Here is a 22,623-nt window from a genome sequence, read left to right on the forward strand (position 1 = left end):
GAGAGAGGGCAATTGAGTTCAATTCCCCTCCACTTTGAAAATGGCTCTGGAGGAGGGGCGGAAGAAAGGCAGAGACTCCGTTTATTGTTATTTTTAAAAATAAAATGAAAGGAGCCCTCCAGGGGCATGTTTATGGGTTTTATTATTTGCAAAGAAAAGCACACTTGTCTTTATCAACATCCTGTCTGTCTGGGACGCTGAGCCGAGAAGGGCAAGACCAAATGTTAAGTCGTAACATTTGACTTCTTGTTCCTTGCTCTGCTAATGTTCCAGGCTGTTAATAGGCTTAGCCCTTGTCAGCAGAGCCAATACAATTTCAAGAACAAAATGAATGATGGAGCCCAGATCAGAAAAGGGCTGCCTCGTGAGAGCAGGTCAGAGCAGTCCGTTAGGCATCTTGTGCAAATAATGCCAAAGAAAGGTGGTCAGAGAAGCTGACTGTACCAGGCATGAAATCACTGGGGGAGCCTTCCAGAATAGTCTGTGGCCGGGTTATTCTCGCTGCCTTTTCTCCCTGGTCTACGAATTAGCTTTTGGACAACAGGTGTGGTGTAATTGGAATCCATCTTGTGTGATTTTTGTTTTCCCTCAGATGACTTAGAATTAGATCAATTTATTTTCAAAAAGTATAACCCAATGACAGCAGAAAGGCCGTGTCTCAAATTGCTTTCCTGTCCATGGCTAGAGTGGGTGGGTGTCATTTGCTGATTTATTACTCTCTCAGTGGGCTCCTTTTGCTTCTAAAGCTACCTGGAATTAGGGCCAGCAATAGAGCTCTAAACCAAAGTCAGCTTCGCACGAAAATGCATTTGACTTAAGAGACGACGGATAATGCTGATTAAAAGTAACCCTGCATGGCAAAATTTGATTAGGAGATCACATCTGAATGGGAACAGGTTCTAGGGAATGGAGGACGAATTGGGCTCAGCGAAGCCAACTCTGATTGCACTTTTCTAAGGGGAGGATGTGGTGCTGATTAAATGTCTGAAATTAGTGGGCAGGGACCATTAGCATGCAAAGGACTGATGTTAGGCAAAGGTCGTAAAGCTGGAATGGCTGCAAGTCGTGGCCGTTTAAAACCTAATTTTAGAAACATCCACCAACCCCTTGGTGGGCTTCTGTGCTTCTGTCACTGGGAGTCAGTAATTGAATTTTCTGGACGTTTTGACCAGTGTGTAACTTTGTGGAGCCGATTACACAGCAGAACGCAATTTTTAGCCTGACCTTAAAAGCATTACCTTCCGCTGTGTGATTAGAAAACATACAGAGAGTGCCGCCCTTCTAACTGCACTTGATTTGGGGAAGAAAAAAGAAAAAGAATCACCTTGCTATTTCGTGTAACCTGGTAAGATTCATTTAGATTCCACGCAGATCATTTAATAACAGATTTTGTAAAATCTTAACATACGGAGCCACCATAAAACGTATTATCTTTTATTACCCATACAGAGAATGACATTTTAGATGGTAATAAATTGAAACCCAAGGAAAGCCATTTGCTTTCCGAGAGTGCTCGGCGAATGACATGAATAGCAGTTTCCCAATTTTACGCGGTGGCAAATATGGCCCCCCAGGGTCATTGGAGACAGCCCCCAGCTGGCTTTGTTGAGATTTATCTGAACAACATTCTCTTGTCCCTCTTTTTTTCCTCTTTTTTTTTTTTTGGAAAGGTCATTTCCATCCAAACCTCACCACTTGAGGACCCAGTTGTCCTACCATAACATCCCTCCTTCCATCCCGTGTACCTGGAGATGTGTGGCTGGCCTAGGGCTGAGCCTGGGGCTGGGACCAGCCAATGGGGCATCTGCCTTGAGGTGGAAAAGAGCCCAACCCATCAGCTCCAAAGCACCCAAAGCCTCCCTCTGCATAGACAACGCTCCAAAGGAGAAGGACCTTCCCTGCACAATCTTGGACAGCCAAAGCCTCATCCCCCTGCCATGCCCTGCAAAACCAGGCTTTCTAGAGACTGATTCAGCCTGTCTAACATTGCCCATGCCTGCCTTTGGACCTGTAACATCTGCAGACCATAAGAGCAACGCTGAGGCCAAATTTGCTGTGTGGTCGTCAACATAACCTTTTCTTGACTTATTCATTCATTGCACATTTACTGAGAGTGCCTGAGAGTGAACTAGTTTGTGTGATTTTTCCCCCGGGTGATTTAGAATAAGTTCAACTTGTTTTCAAAGACTATAACCCGATGACCACATACAGGCAGTGTCTTGGGACCTCAGTGTCTCAGGGGGCAAGGCACTGGGGATATGGCAGGAATAAGTCAGAGACAGAATCCTTGCCCTCACCAAGGGCTGTAATAAGTACTTAGAAAGTGACTGACACATTGGAAACCACAGGCACTGAAGAGAAGCTTCTCCGGTATTTGATATTTACCACTTTGTAGATGGCAGGACATTCATCTTCCTACTAGACAGATTTGGCAGGAAAAGGTCTGGTTGACATCACACTTCAAAGGATTGAAATGGAAATATTTTCAGGAGAAATGACAGAGGATGCTATCCTAGGAAGGCAGGTCCCCTGTGAAACTGGCAGGTGGGTGTGGAATGAGGTGCGGCTGGTGAGGCCATGCACCACGTGGAGCCAGGAGCATCTCGGCATTGGACATCTCCGTGTTGCAGGAAGCTCAGCGGTCACCCTCCAGAGAAGGTGTATTCGTTTCCTGTGGCTTCCATAACAAAAGACTATAAAATCCGTGGCAGACAGCAGCACAATATATTATCCTACAGGGATAGAAGTCAGAAGTCCAAAATGAGTCTCGCTGGGCCAAAACCGAGGTGTCAGCAGTTCTGGATTATTTGTGAGGGCTCCAGGGGAGAATCCATTTTCTTACTTTTCCATCTTCTAGAGGCCACTGGCATTCCTTGGCTCATGGCCTCTTCCTCCATCTTAAGGCCAGCAGTGTAGTGTCTTTCCTCCTCTCCCTGTCTCCCCATGTCCCTCCCTCTCTTCCTCCCCAGGCTTAGTCCTTCTCCCTTCCTCTCCCACTTCTTCTCCCTCCCCCTCTCCCTCCCTTTTTCCTCTCTACCCCTCCCCCTCCTTTTTTTTCTCTGTCTCCCTCCCTCCTCCCTCCTTTTCCCCTCCCTCTCCCCCAACACCATCTTCTCTGCTTCCATCATCCATCTACTCCCCGACACTGATGTTTCTGCCTCCCTCTCATGAGGACTGTCATGATCACATTGAGCCCATTCAGTTTTCCGGGGTAGTCTCCCCATTTCAAGATCCTTAACAAAGCCTCTTGTGCCACCTAAGGTAAAATATTCACAGGTTCCAGGAATTAGAACATGGCCATCTTTGGTAGATATTATTCTGTCTGCCATAGAAGATACAAGAGCTTCTAGATACAGAAGCCTGGTGGCATTTAGAGCTCACTTCCATTGTGCTCGATACATGAACCTGACGTTGAGCATCTCACAGCATAATCGCAGGACAGACGTGTGAAGGGAAAATTGCTATGCAGTGTCATTAACTCAACCAAGAGACAAACACTCACCATGACATGCAGCCAGGGCTAATACAGAGGAGGAAGGAGTGACTCTGGGAAGACAAAGCTTCATGATGGAGGCAACCTTCAAGCAAAATTTCAAAGGATAAGTGATTGTTTCCTGGAGCTTGGGAGGTGGGGGCGGGGAATGTGCAGGGAGGGCAGAGGGTGCAGTATGAGCCAAGCTACAGAGATGCAGAGAAGTGAAAAAGCCTAAGACGGTAGGAATTACAAATAGCTCAGCTTTACAGAATACAACACTGAGTGAGGAGAACAAACAGATGAGGCCATGAAGAGTTTGTCTTTCATGCTTGAAAAACTCAGACATTATCCTGTGGCCACTGAAGGGTTTTAGGGAGAGTCCTTGGTCAGATGGTAGCTGGCCAGCTCACTCTGGCTGGCTTTGGGTTGGAGAGGGGCATACAAGGAAGCAGGGGGACCAACCTGGAAGCTGTTGCGTACGTCAAGGAGGAAGAGATGGAGGCTTGACGTCATGTGCACACAGGGGTGATGGAGAAAAAGGGACAGACTCCCGAGGAAGGGGAGGTAAGATCAGGAGCACTGGATGAGCAGTTTTTTGAGGTAAGAGAGAGGGAATCGCTACAGACACTCCCAGGGGCCGCCAGAGACGATCCCTCTGGGAAGAAGGGCCAGGTTGTAGGAAGAGGGGTTCTGATATTGGCCCATGGAAGATAAGGGAGAGCATCCAGTGGGGACATCCATAACAAGATAGAAAGCAGGTGAGAGAGGAAATCGTGGTGCTGTTTAGTGTCTTAGAGTCTGTTTTTTCTAGAAATGGAGATTAAAAAAAGAAAGTTTCAGTCAGAGAACTTTTGGAAAACTATGATTTTCATTTTTCACTTAAATTGTATCATAAATGGGTGAGTTTTAAAGTAAAGCATATAAGGGTACATCTTGACCTGCATTGAGTCATACGTTCATTCAGAACAACGCTAACCAAAGTGTGCCCCTAGATTGACAACATCAGCATCTCCAAGAAACTTGTGAGAAATTCAGATGCTTTGGCCCTTCCCTGAGCCTTCTGAATCTCTTAAATGCTGCAAGTAGGCTGTCAACCTGTGTTTCAGTACACCCACCAATCTTTTTTTAAAAATTTTATTTTTAATTTTATTTTTTCGAGACGGAGTTTTGTTCTTGTTGCCCAGGCTAGAGTGCAGTGGCACGATCTTGGCTCACTGCAACCCCTGCCTTCTGGTTTCAAGTGATCCTCCTGCCTCAGCCTCCCAAGTAGCTGGGATTATAGGCACCCACCACCACAACCAGCTAATTTTTGTATTTTTAGTGGAGATGGGGTTTCACCATGTTGACCAGGCTGGTCTCAAACTCCTGACTTCATGATCCACCTACCTCTTCCTCCCAAAGTGCTGGGATTACAGGTGTGAGCCACTGCGCCCAGCTGGCACAAGCACTTTGAAGAAGCAGTGACTCTGACACTATGTCTTAGGTACCTGCTATATACCAGGCATAATGTTGCTATGTCAGGGCCCAACGTCTAGAAAACAAAAGCTAATGTGGCAAACAGTAGATGGTGAAAATATAAAAACCATAGAGAAAGAGCATCTCAATTACATTTTATTTTACTTTGCTGTTACGATCTGTACTTCCTTGTCTGAATCTAAGATTAGCCTGTTCCGTTCTGCTCCTAACCAACCATGTGCTCTTGGGATTCGCTCTGTTTCCTCCCACTGTGAGCTCCTCAAAGGTAGGGCAGGACAAGAAGGCCTCTAAGGTACTTTTGAGAACTTGTGTCTCTTCATCTCACAGACCTTGACTCTAGGCACGCTGGTGGCCCTGTCTTAGCCTGATGCCTCCATCTTATTCCCAGACCCAGACCCTTCTTCCTTCTCGGAATTCTCTCCCCTCACACCCATCCTTCAAAGTTCACCTGCAGTCTTACACTAACCTGAAGCCACTGAAAAGCCACTGAAGCACTCCCAGTTAGTAGACAGCTAACTTAGCACAGGTTGCCTGCTGCCCTGGGGAGCCACTTACGTATCTTTTGTCTTTACCCAAGCCATGGCTTCCTTGAAGGTCATGAGCGTACTTTTTCTTGTTCCTTTGGTGTCCTGAACAGAACTAGAATCAGCCTTCCTTTCTTATTCAATGACTATATGTAATAGAGTTTAAGGATTAAAGATCTCCCACCTTCTTCCATAGAATTTGACTTTCAGTCTAAGACCCCATCTCTAATCCTATGGTAGGATATGCACTTCTGCAGGAATCGTTGCTTAGTCTCTTCCAGTCTCCACCTCTCTACCTATAATGTCTAGGTCAACTGGCCTCTCCTTTGTAATTCCACAGAACTCTGTGCTTACCCCATCTCATTGTGCTGAGCTCATCTGGGTGTTGGTCTCCTCCACGGGACTTGATTCCTATTACTTATTCACACCATCCAGCACAATGCCTAGCATGCAGTAAGTGCTCAATCAATGTTTGATGGATTACATAAACTCCGTTTAGCTTTCCTGAGCACCCTACATTCTGACCCCCTTCATGTAGACCTTAATTGGTATTAATACCATTCTGAAACACTTATCTCATCTGACCTTACATGCTTGCTCTTTGTTCATCTCTCTGGACCAGAAATGCACCAAAAGCAGGGTCTGTATCATTCATCACATCCTATCTGTTGCTTGAGCCTAGTGGACACTAAATAAATGTTTCAGTGAACTCACACTGAATGTCAAGTATTTGCCACCTTGAGCCTACAGGAGATACTTTTTCCAGGGGTGCTAGGAACACCTTTGGCAGTTTATTCACTGTAACTCATCAGCAGCAGGAGAAGATGCACACGTTGCCTGGAAATGTTTTATTTGATCTTGGTGTCCCTCAACCTCAAATCTATCATTTAGGTTATTCCAGCCACATATGTCTAAGAGACAGTGTTTATTTCCCCTGCTGCTCCTCCACCCTGCCAGCTTTGTCGCAGCCAGTAAATCTGGGGAAATGAGCACCGCCTTCTCCTTGCCCACCAGCCCCCAGCCAGGAATGAAAAAAAAATAAAAAATAAAAAATAAGAAAAACAGGTGACAGCCAAGAACATGAATGTTCACATTCGTACCGACAGGCAAGGTGGAAAGAGGCTTAAAGACAAACACCAGTCAAACCAGGCTCACCCCTGCTGCCTGGGAAGATGGAAGAACATCGCTCAACCTCTGCAGTGGGAATAAGGCACATTTTATGAGGATGTGTAAGCGGTTCCTGCTGGATTTATGGACTACCTATTCCCCGTGTTATGTGGCCAGAGTGGTTAAATCAAACTCCAGACAGACAACAACTCGTCCTGCTTCAGATAGTGTTTTCACCAATCTGTTGCAGTATTTATAGGCCAGGTGTCAGGTGCAGCCAGCCCGGGGATGAATGTGGTCCCTGTTTAGGCTCCATATTGCCAGTACGCTTGGGATGCCCAGCTGATTGGGGTAAAGCTAAAGAGGAAATGAATGAATGAATTCCATTACATCTTTGCTATGTAGCTCATGTTAATGTTTCTCATTAACGATACCTTAAATGTTAGACTATAAACGGATTTGTTACCAAAAATGCCTTCTTACAGCTTTCCTTGACTCCTAAAGCAGAATGTACGTGCTAGAGCCCATTCTCGCTGGCTCACAATAGCCAGCTGGTGTCTCTGTTTCCAACTACATGCTTTTGGAGTGAAATCATCTGGGTAGCTTGAAGTCAGCTATGGTAGGAGTAGTTAAACCACCAAAATTGACAACAGTACAAATCAGGAGAATCTGTTCTTAAACAGTTACAGGTACACCCCTCTTTTCATTATTTTTTATATATTATATAGAATCACATATTTATATATTAGTATATAAACATACAGTGTATAAAACATGTTATATAATTGTCATGTAATAGTTGTAATCAATATTATGCCATAATATGTAATCATATTTATGTAATAATGGGCTAATTAGTTATAATATGACTAATTTTTACATAGCTATGATGTCCCAGGCAGTGAATTTTATCTCCCAGGCAGGGAGACAAAGCCTCTATACAGGAAAAGGCCCCTGATTTCAAGAAGCTCGGATTGTCATAGCCACAATAGCCACTAAACAAGTAATCCATAAACAAGCGCATTATAGACTGTGGTAGCGGTAGGTGCTGGGGAAAACGGCACCCATTATCTATTGCTGCATTAAAAATTATCTCAAAACTTAGTGACTTGAAACAAGAGGGGTTTATTATCTCACAGTTTCTCTGCTCAGGAATCTGGGCATTTCTTAGCTCTGTTCTCCGCTTGATGGGCACTCACAGAGCTATAACCCCTGTGTTCGGAATCTGCTGTCTCGTTGGAAGATTTGTCTAAGGAAGGCTCCACTTCCAAGTTCACTCAATGGCTGTTGGCAGCATTGTTGGCAGTTGCTTTTGGCTCTTTCTGAAGGCCACCCTCAGTTTCTTGCTACATCTTCAAAAGATTTCCCAAAAATTCTACTAAGTAATAGCAGTAGCGTCTTTCCAGCATTTACATATGCCAAGCTCTGTATTTAGCACTTTACCTCTTTTAATTCTCACTTATCCTGTAAGGATTATTCTCCCCCACTTTACAGATGAGGAAATGGAGGCAATGAGAACATAAGCAGCTTGGCTGGGATCACTCAGCTACTAAGTCGTGGAGCCAGGGTGATAATAATAGATCACACAGTGATTGCCTCCTTCTTAAGTGTCAGCCATCCTGTTGTGCACAAAGGTCCCTGGCTTCATGGAGCTTCTGTGCTGTGAATAATGACCATCAGCCAAGGAGCAGGAATTCGCCTGGAGCAAGAAGTAGAGGTGAAATGTTTGAAATGGAAAAAGTGGGGTACCGTGGAAAGAAATTCAGTCTGGACAAACTGTAAAGAGGGATGTAGAGTGCAGTTCAAGACCAGGCGAGACAGAGATGGGGTACTGTGTGGGTTAATGGGAAAGGCTTTTTCCATGTCACATCTATTTGTTGATTTTTCCCCCCACAGCCACCACTATGCTTGTTATTAGTGATAAATGTTCCGTTAAATGCATACTGGTATGGAAGTCATCGTAGCTGTGCAAAACATTGAGGGTCTGGTGATTGATTAAGTGCCAGATTTAATGGCTTGGCTTGATTCTTTTTTCAAGATGAAATGTTTGGTTTTCAAATCGGTGTGATCAGTGAACCTGGCCTGTGTCTATGGAGATTCACTCGAGGCTTTTTCTTGGAGACATACCATCTTGCTTTTGTTTGTAGGATATATATTAGCTGGTAGCTAGTCGACACCCAGGAGGAGATAGCAAATGCAATAGAAATGCATGACTGCAGAACTTAAACCAGGAGAGCAGCTTGACTCTCTTAGATATGTCTTACAGATCAGATAGCTTCAAATAAAATCAGAGGAGCCAATTTAATTTTTCCAGTTTTGACACAGTGCATTTCTTCCTCCAAATAAAATTCTATCTCCTTGAGCTGGAGTTCCCCAAAGTATAAGTCGTTCCCTGAGAATAAATGACTTTGCTTAGGAAATGCCACTGATATGCTCAGACCTTTGAGATATAATTTAGTTCAGGGAAACAGTAATATATCATCATTATCAATAATGAAAGTAAATTGCCCACCTTGTGTGCTGAGTACTGGCTACGTGTTGTGGCCAAAGGCATGGTCCTTGCCCTTGAAAACTCTGTCATCCACTTAGGGAGATAGTAAATGGGCATTCAAAATAAAGCAAAATGGGGCACATAGCCTTCATATTAAACAAGGTAAGCTAAGCATGGTCATAAACAACCCTTAAATCTAAAAAATCGCTTATGTCTTGTTCACATCACAGTCTAAAGCAGGTCAGCAAAGGGGCTTTGCACTGTTTAGTCATTTGGAGATCCAGGTTTCTTCCTTTTTGGGAAACAGAAAGTGTGGAAGGTTATGTGGGAGGTTTAAGGACCACAGCAAGCACATAACTTCTGCTCACATTCCACTGACCACAGTCAGCCGCACAAGTCCATTTGACTGCAAGGACGCCTGGGCTGTACAGTCTAGCCATATGCTCCTGGAGCCTGAGGAAATAGGATCCAGTGAACACACAACATTGTTTTCACCACAAGTTCCTTTGCTTGCAAGCAACTGAAACTCATTTGGGCTGGTTTTGGTACCTAAAAGACGCTCTTGAGTATACACTGGAAGGAGTTACAGAATCAAGGAAAGCATTGAAGTCAGGGGCCAGCAAAGCTCCAGTCCTTAGCAGCCAAGCTGCTTCTTCCTGGCAGAGCAGCGCCTTTTGCAAAATTCAGCACGAAAGTTGTTTGGAGTTGGCGCTGATTACACATCTTTCCTCTGAGCCTTGAACCAAAGAAACACAGAATCAGGAGAGGCCCAGGGAGAATACAACTTGATCTTGAGAATGGGGTTGACCTTGATCATGGGGCCCCCTTCTCACTGATGAGTTCACTCACTAGTGACAGGGCAGCTGGACAAGTGAAGGTGAAGCTGGAAGAGTGAAGAGGCAGGGTGCCTTCCTCATGGGCAGAGAGAAGCACAAGGGTGGTGAGTTTCCTCCCAAAACGTTCAAGGCAAAAATCCCTCTATTGGTCCCAGGAGTTCCATGGAGAAATGCAAGAGGTTTTACCCTACATTCCTGTTTTCCTGACTCTCAGTCCCACATTTCCTCTTTTCAGAATCCAGTTGTCCCAGCTTGAATTAGGGAGTTACCTGTGAATTAGTCAGTTCTTGGCAAGGGAGACAGATACGACATGTGGCCACAGGGGTCTATTTCTCTGCATCAGAATTTCCTCCTGGAGAATGGGGCATCTGTGGGCTGGACACCTAAAGAGAATCTCTTCCAGCAGAGTAGCAAATGCAGAGTGGCCAGCAAGGGATACAGAATTAAAAATAGATGTGTATTTTCAAGTAAGAGTGACTCTGAGAGCTAGGAAATTAGGGGGTGACTTTCCGGAAAAGACTCTGAGGATCGGGAAGTAGGTCAGAGGGAAGCGGAAGGTGTTCTGATCATGTATGAGCCAGGGAGTTCATGTGGCATTTTCTCTAATTTTTAAGTGCAAACTGGGTCTTTTACATTCCAAAGGAGGTGACTTTTATTATTGGATTTGGGGATTTTGTTACTGTTCTCCTTGTGAAAGCAATAACGTTCATTATAGAAAAATCCCCAAATCATAACAGGCCAATACACTTCTTATATTAGAATTGCTTTTGAAAGTGAAAACTTGGGCAGGGCACGGTGGCTCACGCCTATAATCCCAACACTTGGACAACCTGAGGTGGGAGGATCGCTTGAGCCCAGGAGTTCAAGACCAGCCTGGGCAATACAGGGAGACCCTGTCTTTACAAAAAATACAAAAATTAGCCAGGTGTGGTGGCACATGGCTGTGGTCCTAGCTACTTGGGGTGCTAAGTTGGGAGGATCCCTTGAGCCTGGGAGGTCGAGGCTGCAGTGAGCTGTGCTCAGGCCACTGCACTCCAACCTGGGTGACAGAGCAAGACCCTGACTCACAAAAAAAAAAAAAAAAGTGGAAACGTGGAAGCAACCCAAATGTTCATCCAATAGGGACTAATTAAGTAAATTATAGTGGATCTATACATTGGATTATTAGACAGCTGTTAAAATGAATAGCTCTGTAAGCACTGAGATAAAAGTGATATGGTAAAACAAATTTTGTCACTATGTAAACAGTATTACTTTGATGAAACATGTATGTATACAAATATGTGTATTAAATATGTGGATATTTAAATGTACCTGTGTGTGTGTCTACTTGTGTAGTAAAAAGGAGATAGCTATCAATATTTGCCTCTCAGAGGTGGAACTGGGCAAGGGTGCAGGAGAGTTCTTTGAAATGACTGTTATTTTTATGTTGCTTACAATAATTGGATATTACTTCAGTAATAAAAATATTTTGAAGGTCAGCCTTAAGTTTGCCAGACAATTTAGACGTTTGAAACCTCATCGCAAACTTTGCAATTTATCTACATAACAGTCTAATTGATTCTCTACTAGGTTAATCAATCTATTTTTTCGTTATAGGTGCAAAGTTTTATTTACTTCAGGAGATGGAAAATGGTTCATTTTCTAAAATTATTTATAAAATTTGTTGAACTACGAGAGTTATGCCAATGTGTCCTTCCCTTGTGCTACCATAAGAATTTGTACATACCTCTGCTGAGCTTTGATTTATTTTCCTGCAGTAATATGTGAATAGGACTGTCCTCAGTGCTGAACTTTGACCTCCTTGGAGAAGGACACTTTTGTTTTTCCATCACTGTATCTCCAGTACCCAACACAACATTTACCCAAGAAGTTCATTAACTGCCAATTAAATAGATGCATAAACTAATTAAAGAAAGAATTAAACCAGGCACAGTGGCTCATGCTTATAATCCCAGCACTTTGGGAGGCCAAGGTGGGCAAATTGCTTGAGCTGATGAGTTCAGGACCAGCCTGGGCAACATAGGGAGACCCCGTCTCTACAAAAAATACAAAAATTAGCTGAGTATGGTGGCGTGTGATTATAGTCCCAGCTACTCAGGAGGCTGAAGTGAATGGATTGTTTGAGCCAGGAAAATCGAGGCTGCAGTGAACCATGATCACATCACTGCACTCCAGCCTGACTGACAGAGTGAGACCCTATCTCAAAATAAATAAATATATTTTTTAATAAATAATTATAGTAACTTTCCCTGGGCATACAAAAAAAGTTTCTGTTTAAGGGAAACTGTTAAAAGAGAAAATGATGTATTCATAAAATGATAAGAATACTGTTTTGAAGAACCTATTTTGATACTATTGTATGATGTAATAGCTCCTATGCTTTCTTGCTAATCAGATAATTGATCATAGTGTCGTTGCAATAGTTGCAATATTAGTCAAGACTGCATTATTCCTACTACAGATCATCTGAATCAAGTGTCTTGAGGAAAGCCAAAATGTATTAGCTCATAGAATTCGCAAAATCTAAGGAGTAAATTCTGGCTTCAAGGATGACAACTAGGGGGCTCATATGATGTTAAAAAAAAAACAACAGCAAACTCCATCTCTACCTCTTAGACTGTGTTACCTTCATTCTCAGGTTGACTTTCTTTGTGTGGTTACAGGTGGCCACTGCTAGCTCCAGATGGATGCCCTAACCACCTCCAAGTTTAACAGAAGGAGAACTTCTTTTCCTTAAGCATTCTGAAAGAACTCAAGAACAATGTCCTGGAATTGAATTTCAATCTCAGGGTGGACTCACTTAGGTTATGTCTTCATCACATGATGATAGGAATGGAAAGCCCTGATTGGCCAGACCTGAACGACGTGACCATCCCTAGATCAGGAGTGGGATCAGCCCCACCCACCTGAACTGTACCTGTACTGAGGGTGAGGAAGGGGTGATGCCCAAGGGAATTAGAGCATAGGTACCAGAAGAAGAGAGAGTGGGTATCAGGACAGCCAAGCAGCATACTGCTGCTATAGTGAGTGCTTGAGGCAGTCCTGTAGCATGTCCCCACAGCAATCTGCAGGTTGAGAAGAATGAATGCTATGAGGACTTTATTTCCTTGTTATGCCACCATCGTAGATTCACCCAGTCTCCCAATTTGCTTCACTGGGCAATGTCAGGAGCTGTCCTTTAGAGACCAGCCCTGTCTGAGATCAAAAGCCAAACATTCTCGTAGGACTGGTATAAAAGTTAGTAACATCCTCTTGGATAAAAATATTGAAATATGAGTAAAAAGCCTGAAAATATTCATACCTTTATCCTAGTAATTCTACATCTTGGGATCTATCAGTCAAAAACAAACCAAAAAAATTAAAAAATAGCCAAAATATATATAAGCCTTCGTGAATAAAGTTGTTCATTGCAATGTTATTTAAAATTGTAAACATTTTGAAAACTGCAAATAACCAAGAGGCCTAAATAGAAGACAAGTAAATTATAAAATATACATATGATTATATTGTTGTTAACAATATAGTCAATATAACAACAATTGTTGTTAACAATTGTTAACAATATAGATGTTGTTAAATTAACATCTAGGAATTATGTCGGTAAATGACATTATATGGGAAAAATAATATGATATTTACCATAATCTCTTCAATATTGGAGGAGAATCCACATAATTTTTATGTGAGTAATTGTGTGCTTTCAAAAATAAGTACAATATTTTATGACAAAAGTAGAAGTGTCATACAAGAAATTAGACCTGTGCTGTTCAGGCTAGTGGTTAACCTGTTCAGAGACACTCGGGAAAGATTTTAAAGGTGACCAATTTACTGGTTTCCTATGGTCCAGCTGCAGAAATTAAGGCCAATAGTGCATCCAATCCAGCTTGTCAGTGATGACAAGCAGCAAGCCACTTCCATTAGGCTCAAGTTTTCCAGCTTCAGCTTGAGAATAGATGGGATTTCAAGCATCTATACTGAGAGGTGCCAACGAAACCAGCCAGGAGCAAAATTACCAGAATTCTTGAACCAGGCAGAACCAGGGCAGATGGCCTCTCAAGCACCTTCACAGAGCAGTGCCGACTGACCCAGCCAGAACTGAAACTGGGTACCATGTCAATTCCACTTGCACTCAGCAATCAGAGAACTCTGTGACCTTCGATCCTGGGGGAGCTGGAATTGAAACCAAAACATGAGGCATAGAGCTGTCACAGGAGCACACTAACTTCCCACTCATCACCATGAATTGAAGTGGAGGGTCTTAACAAACCACCCAACAGAACCGGTACTCCTTAAAGTAGTAGCTTAGAAGCCACTCAGAAGTTAAAGGAACAGCCGGTGAAAAATGTTCCCGTGAGCAGACAGCTAACTGCACTTCCAAATACTTTAAAGTTTATGAGAGAGCTAGCATTGAGCTATTGAAATTTACTATGTAAACTTAGGACTTTAGAAGAAAATTAGACATCCTCCATTGCGTTTCTGTTCTTTGCTTCCTGTGGTATTTCTTAATTATTGGTGGGTATAACCAGCTGTTTTTGAAGCCGTCATACTGGTAGGACTATTTATGTGAGTTGTAAACACCTATTATTTTTGTTACTGAAGGCAGTTCGACTTGGACTCTCTGTGTGAGTGGTTAAGAAATCTATCCAATGTGGGTTAAGCAAATAAGGAAAATTATTGCCTTCATTAGCTGAAAAGTTCACAGGTGGGGCTAGCTTCAGGAGTGGCGTGATGAAGTGGCTCCAGTACAACCACTAAGAATCATTTCTTTTCTGAGATTCAAGTATAATTAATTCTCTTAGGATATTGCCTTTGTTCTCGGATGCAGGGGCTTCTCCTGCCTTACTCCTCCTGTGGTCATAAGATGACTCCTCTAGCTCCCCCTGCTAAATGCTTCCAGGTCCACACCACAGGGAAACAGAACTTCCTTCGCCTAACTGTCAAACATGGGGCATGGACTTATCATTATATCACTGGAATAAGATGCACTGACTGGCTTCTCCTAATTAGGACTCATTCTGAAAGTTCAATGGGTAGGAGATAGAGAAAGCTAATCCCAACCCAAACCGCCTGAGCAGAGAATAAGTAAAGGATAGGTCCCCAAAAGAAATGTGGGGTGCTGCCTTACCAGACAAATGGTATGCTTGTGGACCGGTTCAAGCAGCAACCTACTACCGAATACAATTTAAATGTAGGGGCTGTTATTTACCAATGGCTGCACTCTTCTTCATCTTAGGATCAGGGCTATTTGGTTAGTTGTTTTGACTATATAAACATGATAGCCAAATCTTTGTCAAATATTCAGATGAAAAACACATATGTAAAGAGAGAGAATAGTGCAATATTGCTTGTGTTAAATGTATCAAATCATTATTGGATTAAATGCATATTCCAAATTTAACAGCCTGTGCAACAAAAAATACCTGAAAGAAGTGTGATACAAGTGACTTTAAACCTCAGGGGTTTTTTTCCCCATCTGTAAAATGGGAATGATTGTTGCAAGTTGAGCTGCTTGTTGAAAAGATTAACAAGGATTTCTGTAAAGTGCAGTAATGCAATGCTTGCCTCATCAGATTTTCAGTAAATGCAAGTTCCTAAAGCTGCCATCTTTGTCCTAAGCTCATCATCAAAGGTAGCCTCATTTCTGATCAGCTTCCTGAGGTCTCTGAAATAACAGATATGGATGTGAATATTAAAGGACAACGTAGGGGCCAGGCTTGATGGCTCACACCTGTAATCCCAGCACTTTGGGAGGCTGAGGCGGGCGGATCACGAGGTCAGGAGTTTGAGACCAGCCTGACCAACATGGTGATACCCCGTCCCTACTAAAAATATAAAAATTAGCTGGGCATGGTGGCGGGCGCCTGTAATCCCAGCTACTCAGCAGGCTGAGGCAGGAGAATCGCTTGAACCTGGGTGGCGGAGGTGGCAGTGAGCCCAGATCACACCATTGCACTGTAGAGCAAGACTCCATCTCAGAAAAAAGAAAACAAAAAAAGGGCGATGTATACCCAAACCCAGGGATTGGAACATTCTGTGATATATCAAATATCTCCCTAAAAAAGAATCATAAATATAATATATTCTGTCCCCATGGCAAACTCCAACCTTTGAATAGTGATGGTCTTTAGAGAGATTCCAAAGGCACATTTATACACAATAGGTAAAAACGTTATCACTGCTTAAAGATGCCTACTCTAGATGGAGGAGGGGGAGTGACAGCTCCAACAACATGCTTGCCACCTTTCCAAAACAGTAACCCAAACCTAAATGTCATATTCTTTCTTTGTGCTTGTGCTTTGTAGACTCTGGAAAATCCCAAGTATGAACTGATCATCGAGGCTCAAGATATGGCTGGACTGGATGTTGGATTAACAGGCACGGCCACAGCCACGATCATGATCGATGACAAAAATGATCACTCACCAAAATTCACCAAGAAAGAGGTAAACCCCTGTGCCAAACACCAACCACCACTGTGGTCACAGCTATGATTACTGATTGATGTTAATTCATGTACCACAGCTCCCGCTGGCTCCGCTTTCAAAATCAAAATACTCCTTTGTGGGAGAGACCATGGTGTTTTGCTGGAATTCTTTCTCACATTTTTATTTTGTGTATGTGTGTGAGGCTAAAATACCAGAGCACAGTGAGAACAAAAGCACTGAATCTTGTTAAAGTCCATAAGAAAATAACTTTTAATGCCCAAGTGCCATTTTCATAGTTTTATTGGTGTTATTTAGCAGTGAGTTATGAGAGTCCCATTGTGATTTTAGCATAACAATAACTATTTTTTTCCAGCAAGTGCAGATTGAGAGGCCAGACGGAACAGCAGCAAGGAGGTAAAGCAGATTTCCTAGTCAATAACAATGTGGCCCAGGAGCTTATAAATAACAACAGTTAGCTGGTCTAGGAGAGCCATTATTTATTCTCAGTCCCCGTGCTTTTATGATTATGGATCATGGTTGTTGTTTCCATTTATTCCAAGGGAGCGATGTTCAGGGAAGGGCACAAGATCACATTCAGTTACTAAATTTGTACCCAAACCAGGAAACTGTTTGCACTATGCATCTGATGGAAATGTGGTAAGATCATGGCTTTTTTAGGGGCCAGGGCCAGAGCATGGATTTGATGCCCTTCTTACTGACCAAGTGAAGAATATGGAATAGGTACGATGGCCCCTGACTTTTGCAGAGTCTTTCCTGTATCCACCATGGTGTCTCCATCTGAGATGTGTTGCCTCATTTGACTGTGTGAGCCTGGCTTTGCCATTTTACAAATGAGCTTACTGTGATGCTCAGAGAATCTAGAGAACAAGCTCCAAGGTCATGGACAGAAAAAGTGGCAGAAACAGGAAGTGAACCAAGTTCCTGTGATTCAAAACTGTACTCCTAGCTGTGGTGCTGTGCTTTCCTCATCTGCCATCAATGCTTCCAACCTCCATGGTGTTCGGAGAAAAAAAAAACTATATAGGGACCTGCAATTGCCCCAACCCTCTCTGGAGGAATCTCAAGGCTACCTGGGGTGGCTTGAGACAGGTAGATCCTTTCAACCTCCGAGTTCCCCAGTGGCCTCTATATTAGTTCATTCTCACACTGCTGTGAAGCACTACCTGAGACTGGGTAATTTACAAAGAAAAGAGGTTTAATTGGCTCATGATTCTGCAGGCTGTAGAGGGAGCACAGCTGGGGAGGCCTCAGGAAACATTCAATCATGGCAGAAGGCAAAAGAGGAAGCCAGCACATCTTCACATGGAGGAGTAGGAGAGAGCAAAGGGGAAGGTGCCACACACTTTGAACAACCAGATCCATGAGAATTTCATCATGAGACAGCATGAGGAGGGTGGTGCTAAACCATTAGAAACCACTCCCATGATCCAGTCACCTCCCACCAAGCCCCAACAATAACACTGGGAATTGCAATTCAACATGAGATTTGTGTGGGGACACAGAACCAAGCCATACCAGACTCTTCACCTCAGCAGCCCTGCATGGCTCACTCAGGAGGTAGATGTCCCCCTTTCTCCCTCTGGTGTCTTGGGCACTCAGGATTCCAACCTCAAAACAGCAAAGTCCACAGAACTAGATCTGCTCCATTCTCTGACTTCCCATGGCAGGGTTCCTCTAGCTGCTAATACAGACTGCTCAGTCTTGCCATGGTTCCAAACCGGTATTTCAAGAACACCAGTTCTAATTAGTTCCAAACAATTCTAATTCACTTCCAAGAAATTAGTCCCACAAATTACACCACCAGCGTGGGGATAGGAATGAAAAAAATATACTTCAGGGTCAAATAGATGTGGGAAACACTGAATTGATTACTTTTAAATGATTTATTTAACTGCAGGATTTCTGATTAGCTTTAAAATGCTTTGTGTTTCTCTAACAGGGTTAGGTATGGTCTATGGGTTTCTCATTCTTCTTTGGCCTGGAAAGTTTTTTTTCTAGGCCACCTCATATGGCTTATTGAGCTGGTGTTTCATGGACTGTTCATTGGGGGATTTTTGTTTATCTTTAGAATTTCTTTTCAACCTATTTCAAAATAAAAACACAAAGCACCTTGTAATATTCAATATAAACATAACAATGAGAACAAAAATAGGATAACCCCAACCCAAAATATGAAGATGAATCTGTGTTACCAACTGTGTGAGATTAATTAGTTACTTCAGTGCCACTCTGAATTTGGTTCCTGTGACTTAGGAAGAAAAGAAATGTGTGCTCAGTTATGGACTAAACACTGTGAATGAGAGACTGTTGTTTGTAATGTCACTGAATCCAAGGAATAATTTAACATGGACTTTAAAGGTTAGCCACCATTCCACAATATCATATTAATTTCAAAATATCATATTGTAAATACTAAAAGCATACAATGTTGTCTGTCAATCTTAAAAAAATAAATTTTGAAAAAAAGAGACACTAAGTAGCATAAGGAAAATGTATCCGCCTGTGAATACTGGCAGAAACACAAAAATTTTCTTCCAATGGACATTAGACAATGAGCTTGCGGTTCCCAAATGGCAGAGCTGATACCTAAATTCATAAAGAGAGATAAATAATCAGATGAAAAGAAGTGATAACAAGTACACTAGACTCTCATTTGGATGTCCCAAAGGAGTCTTTGCCCAATGTTTGATAAATTAAATTCGTGGTTAAACTTTCTGTCATGTTCCTGAAAGGCTGATGTTCTTTGCCGTTGAAAGGGATTCCTACACTTTGGATAGCAACACTGCTGTAGGTAGTGTGATTGAGAAGTAAGGAGGGGGCGCTGGAGCCAGACTGGGTTCACATCCCACTGACCGCCATGTGGTGTGAGCATGTTAACTGCTCTACATCCCAGTCTCTTCACCTGTTAATGGGCTGATCACAGAGCCTGCCTCATTAGGTCATTGTGAATGAGCTATTCACTAAAAGCACCTAGATAGTATCTGTCGCCCAGTATTCTCTAAAGTATAGAGATGAGGACAGTGGTGATGACACTGCTGATGAGGATGGTGGGAGGAAGGCCGTGATGGAGAGAAAGGTTGTGATGAGAAAGATATTATGATGACAACGATGTTTCCAAAATGTCAGAGGCCAAATGACATTCTTATCCAAAGGGCCACCTCCCCTCCAGGTTGAAAGGCTACTATTTTCCTTTAAAGTGATCTATGATTCTGCTCAAGCACTTCAAAATACATGGTTAGGACCCTAGAGTTTAAGGGGAGAAGCAATTCTGCTGGAGAGGTGGCAGAATCTGTAAAATGCATCATTATGAGATCAGGGCTGGTGACAAAAGCAAGAGAGACCAAGAGAAACCTGCTGGGGAGAGGAGAGCTTCTAATGAGGACCGGCTCAGATGCAGCAGCCTCTAGGATATGGAAGAGGCAGAAAAACAGGATGCCCTAGAAACAGAGAGGAAACATGGGGCTTACAATCTTGAAGTTGAAACAAATTTTAGAGATGAAAATCAAGGTTTAGTCATTCCAAAATAGAAATGGTGATCATTTGGAGTTGAGGATGTCCAGAAAGCTCTCAAGAAGATATTGTCCTATGTAAATTTTTTCATATCTTAGGACATTTCTAAGTTCATAAGAATACATGGTTTTGGGGAACATATAGGGTTTTTAAATTCTACCTTACATGACTTTCCCTCTCCAGAGAGGTACATCTTTTTATCTATGTTTGAAATCTATATAAAAGAGGAGTTATGATTGATCACAAATAATAGAGCCTGGAAATAACACTGTTGAACAAGTTAGAGGTATAGTTTCTCTTACTTAAAAGTTTGGAAAGGAAGGCTGGGCATGGTTGCTGATGTCTATAATCCCAACACTTCAGGAGGCGGAAGTGGGAGGATTGCTTGAGCCCAGAAGTTCAAGCCCAGCCTGGGAAACATGGTGAAACTCTGTTGCTACAAAAAAAAATACAAAAATTATCCAGGCATGGTGGCATGTGCCTGTAGTCCCAGCTACCTGAGAGGCTGCAGTAGGAGGATCGTTTGAGCCTGGGAGGTCAAGGCAGCAGTGAGTCATGATCACATAACTGCGCTCCAGCCTGGGTGACAGAATGAGACCCTGTTTCAAAAAAAAAAGTTTGCAGGGAGACAGACCCAGGCCAGTTTGGTGATGTCATGATATCAATTTCCCAGGTTCCCATTAGCCTTCAGCTCTGCCTCCCTCACGGCTGCCTTGTGGTACAATAGGGTCACTGCAGCACCAGGTGTAATAGCCAGTAACAGGAAGTAAGAAGCAGGGAATGGGAAGAACAAAGGAGGACCTGCCACCTGAGTGAATGTCACTTGAAAACTCCCCCAGAAGACCAAGTGACTTCGGCTTGCTTCTCCTTAGCCTCCCTTACCTGTAAGGGAGGCTGAGAAATAACTACAGCTGTCTTCACTTCACATGCTGCATTTATAGTGTTTGTTTAAGGAAGGTGATACTTTAAAGGTTACTTTTCAAAGTAAATTCTTATTGCAAAGTAAGCTCGGCCAGACATGGTGGCTCTGTAATCTCAGCACTTTGGGAGGCCGAGGCGGGCCGAGGCAGGCAGATCACCCGAGGTTAGGAGTTCGAGACCAACCAGACCAACATGGTGAAACCCCATCTCTACTAAAAATACAAAAAGATTAGCTGAGCGTGGTGGCACGTGCCTGTAATCCGAGCTACTTGGGAGATGTAGGCAGGAGAATTGCTTAAACCAGGGAGTCGGAGGTTGCAGTGAGCTGAGATCACGCCAGTGCACTCCAGCCTGGTGACAAAGCAAGACTCAGTCTCAAAAACAAAAGAAAAGAAAAAAGAAAGTAAGTTCGTTTATTTAGTCCTCTTGTGTTCATTTACAATGACTATACACTTTCTGAGAAGCAACGGCCACATCTCTCCTATTCTCTGTTGTATCCCAGCAGGCACTCAATAACAGAGCATTTGCTGAACGCTTCCTGAAGATAATTTTAACTTCAGAACAGCGTCACTGCATATGATGAACTAAGATTGTACTTAAAATTGCCTCTTATACATGAAATCAATTTTCAGTCATTGACTTTCATGCAAATTTAGGTTGGAAACACTAGTTTTTCTCTGTGGAGAGTTTTCTCTAAGTTTTCCTAATAGCTTGTACATGTGACTTCAACTGTTAGTTTTGAACTTCTTACATAAGTATTTTGAAATGATCTGAGGAAATCTAGTTAAACTCTTCAAATGCAGACTTTAAAATATACACGAAACCTTCAGCAGCCCCATTTGTGGCTTTTTCGTTCTTGTCTCTAAAGTTATTGAAAAAAAAAAAGATTTCTGATTTGTGGCTAAAACATGGTTGATGCCCAACAAATACTGATTGAATAACTCATATTTTCACATAAATCTCAGGTCATGGGGATTAATAAACTCCCTACTAATTTTTAAAGAATGTGTTTGCAAGTGATTATAAGATTTTAAAAAAACAGAGAATTTCAAATTTCATTTTCCAGTTGTACCTTAAAATGGCAATTGGTCATTTAGATTTAATAATTTAGGACTTTTTGGCAATTCAATGAGTTATTTCTAAGGTAAATGTTTTGGTGTTTGAGCTATAACATTATCATACCTATAATAAAAATGACATAAAAATTGTAAGATCCTGTCCTCTAGGTGGAAAATGAGAGATGGGCGAATGCTCCAGTTTTCACAAAGGGACAAAGGTAAATGGTAGGAGTTAGGAGCTGTCAAGCTGCAACTGAGCCACAGGCAGAAATTCTCATCAGGTTATCAAATGAATGCTGGAGTCCAGGCTCCAATTTCCAAAAGTCAGTGTGGAGTCTTAAAGAATACATGGTGCCTCAAGTATCTTCTTTTGCTGTGGGATATTAGCATTTTTTCTTTTTTTGAGACAGGTTCTCATCCTGTCACCCAGGCTGGAGTGCAGTAGCACAATCACAGTCATGGCTCACTGCAGCCTCGACCTCCTGGGCTCAGTCAATCCTCCCGCCTCAGGTAGCTGGGACTTCAGGCATACACCACCATGTCTGGCTAATTTTTGTTTTTTTGTTTTTTTGTTTTTTTGGTGTTGTTGTAGAGGAGAGGTTCTGCCATGTTGCTTGGGCTGGTCTTAAACTACTGGGCCCAAGCAATCCACCCATCTAAGCTTCCCAAAGTGCTGGGATTAAAGGCATGAACCACTGTGCCCAGCCAGTATTAGCATTTTTAATTAACATATTGACTTAATTAACTGCCTAATACAACCTGTAGTAGTTTTTCTC

At 42.6% G+C, this 22,623-nt stretch overlaps 2 protein-coding genes across 3 annotated transcripts in view; both read left to right on the forward strand.

Annotated features, from left to right (window-relative positions):
• The window catches only part of CDH13 (cadherin 13), a 1,164,483-nt gene that overhangs the window by 955,048 nt on the left and 186,812 nt on the right, over positions 1-22,623 (forward strand). For both annotated transcript variants that reach the window (XM_050775044.1, XM_050775045.1), the window contains one exon: positions 16,215-16,355. In XM_050775044.1, the coding sequence (XP_050631001.1) occupies positions 16,215-16,355 (141 nt within the window). The remainder of the gene's footprint in view (positions 1-16,214; positions 16,356-22,623) is intronic.
• NECAB2 (N-terminal EF-hand calcium binding protein 2) overlaps positions 1-22,623 on the forward strand; it is a 434,498-nt gene that overhangs the window by 19,034 nt on the left and 392,841 nt on the right. The gene's annotated exons all lie outside the window — the stretch shown is intronic.

Source organism: Macaca thibetana, chromosome 20 (assembly GCF_024542745.1).
Source record: "Macaca thibetana thibetana isolate TM-01 chromosome 20, ASM2454274v1, whole genome shotgun sequence".
NCBI lineage: Eukaryota > Metazoa > Chordata > Mammalia > Primates > Cercopithecidae > Macaca > Macaca thibetana.